Source organism: Rattus rattus, chromosome 2, assembly GCF_011064425.1.
Source record: "Rattus rattus isolate New Zealand chromosome 2, Rrattus_CSIRO_v1, whole genome shotgun sequence".
NCBI classification, from domain to species: Eukaryota; Metazoa; Chordata; class Mammalia; order Rodentia; family Muridae; genus Rattus; species Rattus rattus.
In genome coordinates this window covers 139567224-139572130 of record NC_046155.1, presented here as the reverse complement: position 1 = coordinate 139572130, position 4907 = coordinate 139567224, and the positions used below count along the sequence as shown (strand labels likewise).

Here is a 4907-nt window from a genome sequence, read left to right as displayed (position 1 = left end):
TTATATTCAGTGAGGTCATCTAATTGACTGCTTTTCCTTTTCTTTTCTTTTTCTAAGAGGGAGATCAACCGCCCCAGTCCTGACAAAGCCTCAGGAAGAACTGGAGATACTCGCCCTGGGCCGTGTGCCCTATCCAGTAAGCTGGTCCCAATTTCTGCTCCCAGCTGTCGCTATGGAGATGGCCTTGCTTCTCCTCCTCTTTGGGGGCTTCTGGGCCCAAGTGGTGAGCCATGAAAATCTGCAGAATATGTCGATGTTGCCATTTTCTCTGCATAGCACATCCCCAATTGCTATGCTACCAGGGACAGTGGACCCAAAGGAGAGTATCAGCCCCTGGAGGCAGACCCCAGTCCCAGCTTCCTTGACTCCCTTGGGAACTGCAGAATTGTATTCTTTTGAGACACCAGCTGATACCAGCAACAGCACCCCAGTAACTGAGCCTACAACCTCTCAGGACATTTCCAACACGGAATTATCAATACTGGCTCAAAAATTAACAGATGTAGCGAGTGACACTCCTGTCAACATAACTAATCCTGTGACAATCAGAACCTCTTTAGAAACCTTTACAGGGAGTAGTGCACCTCCCGTGACTGTGACAACAAGCGCTACCATGGCCAGTGGACCCTCTGTGGCTATAACTGTAAGCTCCGAGACCAGTGGCCCTCCAGTCACTACGACTACTGGTGGCACCCCAGGCTCTGGTACAAAAATATCCAGGTCTATGCCAAATGCCACAACCACCATGTCACCACGCAAAGGATTTAGTGCCATGGGGCTGCTCCCCCTGCTCATTGCCTTGGTAGTAGTTTTGGCTCTCATTATTGTACTGCGGCTGTGGCACCAGAGGCAGAAGGGAAAGACCCTGAGCAGAGGTGGAATACTAAATAGGTTGATGGATGCCTGGGCTGGGTTAACCCGGGTTCCTGATGAAGAGGCCACAACCGGAACAGGGAGAGGGAGCAACAAGTGCTCTGGAGCACCAGCGACTGACAGCTGTGGTCGTCGGCCCAATGTCTGCACTTTCTTCAGCAGATGGAAGTCTAGCCAGTGCTCCTTAGAAGAGCTGAAACCTGGGAAGGATCCAAACCTGAAGGGGGAGAAAGAGCCTCTGGTAGGCAGTGAGGACAAAGCTGTGGAAACCCCAACTTCTGACAAGCCACAAGTCAAAGATGGGGCTGCACCTCAATCCCAATGAGTAGCTGTATTCACCTAGTCTGCTCCTTAACCCCAAATCCTGTTGTCAGCTGCCTCACACTCTGCATTTGTGAATATTTGTGGACCAGATCCATTTGTTCATTCATTATTCAGCCGATCATCCCCCCTCCAAACCCCACTGTTTTCCACCTCCCCTTCCTCCTTGCTCCCTTTGAATCTCCACAAGGATAAGCTTAGTTGACCCCCATTTTCCAAGGATCCCCCTTGGAATGCTGGGATCTGACCAGAAGAATGAAAACTCCAGAGGACCACACTATCACATGTACACACCCCACCCCCACCCCAGCAGGGGCCCCCTGAGGACTGCTTCTCAACTACCATTTGCTTTGGGGACAGCTTAGAGTCTGGATGTAGCCATCCAGTTTGCCCTTGGGTGAACTGTGACCTGTGACTTTTCCCAGAGCACTCTGATTTGGGGCTGGCTGGTAGCTGCTGGGGGGAGCCTGCCAGAGATCAGTCACTTCTCCTGGAGGTAGGGATGAGGAGAGTTTCTGGCTCCATGTGGTCCCTGCACCTGCTTTGTCCACTCGGAAGTATGGTTTATGTGCAAGATAGGACAATTTAGATGATGGCTGTGAACAGTACTGGTGAGTACAGACCATGGAGAGAGCAGGGGAGATGCTGGTGAGTTCAAAGGGAGGGGCACGGGAGCTGCTGAGCACTAGGATCCCCTCACTGTGCTCAGAAAGGGTACAGCTGAAAACCTAAGTTTGTCTGTAGTCCCCAAAAGAATGCAAACGTGATGGGGACTAGAGGTCTACATACTCGTGCCATCAAGAATGAGTTCTTCAGCTAAGCTACCACAGCCTTTCCTCAAAGTCTCCCTCAGACCAGCACACGCCACACCCACACCTGCACACAGCAACAGGCCACATGCAAGAAGGTGGAGAAGAGTCAGCCCCATGCAGGGACTGGGTGGTGCAAAACCAGTGCTTTTGATGCGTTCCCTACAGGCTCACTTTGTCCAGTTCCTCTGAAGTCCTTCCCATCTCTGGACTAAGAGACACACTCAGGGGGTGGGACATGGATGACCTAAGGGTCTGGAGATGGGACAGACGACAATTGTGCTGTTTCTGACTCTGATACCAGCCCGGCTCGTGGTCCAAACGTGGTTGCTGTAAGAGCTGTGGAAGGGGAAGTTGTTGAGTGAGAGGACACTGTCCTTGAGAACAGTCTGACCTACAAAAAGAGATGTGTGTGTGCGGCTGTGTGTGGCCTGGGTGGAAAAGGGGAAGGTGGGAGGGAGGGGACAAGGAGTGGAAAGGGACGTGGATCAGCTGCCACCACATCATCGTCTCCTCCCCAAGTCTGTGGGATGAGGAAGGGCCAAGTTGAGCACACCTGAGCCACAACAAACCCATTTCTTACTGCTCAAGAGGCGCTAGATGCACACTGCAGCTGGACAGGGAGCCACTGCCTCTCCCATATACTGGGAGATCTCCCCTTTCTGTCTGGGTTTACCCCCGCTCATCTATTCGATTCCCATCCTCTGGGTCAGTGAGCACACTGGCAGTGGATCCACCCCTCATGGATCAGAGCCAGGGGAACAAATGGGAACTCCATGTGAGGGCCCCAGACATGGTGGGCATGTGGTGCTGGATGCACTCTGGGCCCTTTCTATGGACTGGATGTCCCCAGCTACAGTGGACATCATGGACACACTCAGGTAGCCTGGTAGGCTCCAGTGTACTCTGAAGTAGCCATCAACCTGTATAGCTTGTTGGGTTCCAGGAGAACACAGGAAGGGGGTTCCCCCAACACTCTCCCCTCCACAATCCTGCAGGCATACGATGTGTCAAGCTGCTTGCACTTGTTTTCCCTTGCTGGGTCCCTACTCTGGGCCTTGGTATTCTGTGCAGCCCCTCTCCTTGGCCAACAGCTAAGAGCAAACTTAGAACAGGAGCGAATCAGGGGAATCCAATGGTTTTATTAAAAGAAGACACAGTAAAGGCTCATGGTGAGTGTTGATGTGAAGTGATTTCTTCCCAGTGAGCAGAATGTCAAAGTGAAGAAATTCAATGAAGCACAGGAATATGGGAAGAACTATGACTCTCTTAAGATAGAATCCTCATTTAATCTGTACACACATGGATGGATGAACAAGATTCCCACTGTCTCTCCCTACTATCCCTCAAAACCCCATCCACGGGAACAAGCTAGGCTGAATTAGCAGAGAATGAAGCCCCTGTTGAGCTTGAGTCTAGTCTAGCATGGTGAAGAGACATGAGAACAGTGCAATAAGTAGAAGACCTCTGATGCTCTCTGGTTCCTGGGAGGGGTCAGGGTGAGGTCCACCAGCCTCACAGACTACAGTGAAATGCTACTTCTCATCATTTTCCACTGACCCAGTGAGTCAGGGGTCGCTTGAGCCATGAGTGGTTCTCACTTCTGGCACCAAGTGTCTGTCACACATATTGTATGCTATGGCCCATTCTGGGAACAGTGCCATGTTCATAGTTTGACTGGGGAGTTACACTTGTCAAACAGAAATGCAGGTGTCCTACAGCGAACTCACAGATGACAGAAACTATCCTTAAAGGTTGCTCTACCATGATTTTCAGTACAAATAGAAACCATGAAATCAGGGCATGAAGATCCTTCTGAATTTTTGGTTTTTAAGTAGGAATTGTCAGAAAAGTTACCACAGGAATAACTGTCTTCTGGAAGAAAAGTGTTCATAGTGACATAGTTTTATTGACCCTGCAATGTCTGCTGTTCTTGTGATTTTGAAGCAGAATTCACCTAGGGTTGGATTGTTGACCCACTAATAGGGAACATGAGCTAGATTAGAACATCATGAGACGGATTAGATTTACCCTACTGATTATGTGCATTTTGCCTTTGAATCCTGCTCAGTATGAGAGGAACAATATGTTCAGACATTTGGAGTATATACTCCACTGAGAAGACAATGGAGCAAGACTACCACTTGTAGAATTATGACTTAAGGCCCCTAAGTTGAAGTTCCACCCAGGCAGCGCTCTAAAATGGAGCCAAAGACCCTCAGTTAGCCCTGGATAGCCAGGTCTGGTCTATACCTGCTGGAGGTGCCATCCCATTCCCACAAGTTGGTGGGTCCCTGTTGTGTTGGGGCACAGGTGTCCAGTGTGGAAAGACAGTCATCCTCTGAGACATCGTGTTCTAGAAACGAGACAGCCCTTTCATCCATCATGCTAATGCATGTTTGTGTAGAATCTGGAGCTAAATCATTCCAAGATGACCTGCTTCTGTGATGGGGATTCATATATAGCAGAACAGTTCACTTACTCTGTCTCTTGAAAGTCATCCCTCAACACACGGTTTCTTTGCCTCTGACATCTCAATGTTCACAGTCGATCGGTGGCATTTGATGCTTTTCAAACCTGACCTGGGGGCACGTTGTCATTGTCTTACCTCACCAGGTCTGAAATGGGGACAGCATCATTTTCTCTCCCTCCTCCCCCCTCTCTCTTTTGCCTCCTCCACATCGTAATGATGGCTTCTCCAACTCTTCCTCCTGGGGTTTGATTGATGGCCCACTGTTTTCTGTCACTAGTCCCACCTCCTTCCCCTGTCATTCTTCTCCTAACTGGGGAAGATTGGAAGTGGCATGGGAATTACATAATGTGGTCCTTGGTATATTTATCATGTGCATGAGGCTACCACATGATATTCCTATGAAACCCATGCATGTCCTCTCAGAGAATGGT

General features: G+C 49.7%; 1 protein-coding gene across 1 annotated transcript; it reads left to right on the top strand.

The window, feature by feature from the left end:
• The first annotated feature begins 63 nt into the window (after positions 1 to 63).
• On the top strand, positions 64 to 1287 carry LOC116892026 (leukosialin-like). Its single transcript, XM_032893484.1, has one exon. The coding sequence runs from the start codon at positions 173 to 175 to the stop codon at positions 1196 to 1198; it is 1026 nt and encodes a 341-aa protein (XP_032749375.1). The 5' UTR covers positions 64 to 172; the 3' UTR covers positions 1199 to 1287.
• The last annotated feature ends 3620 nt before the right edge of the window (positions 1288 to 4907 follow it).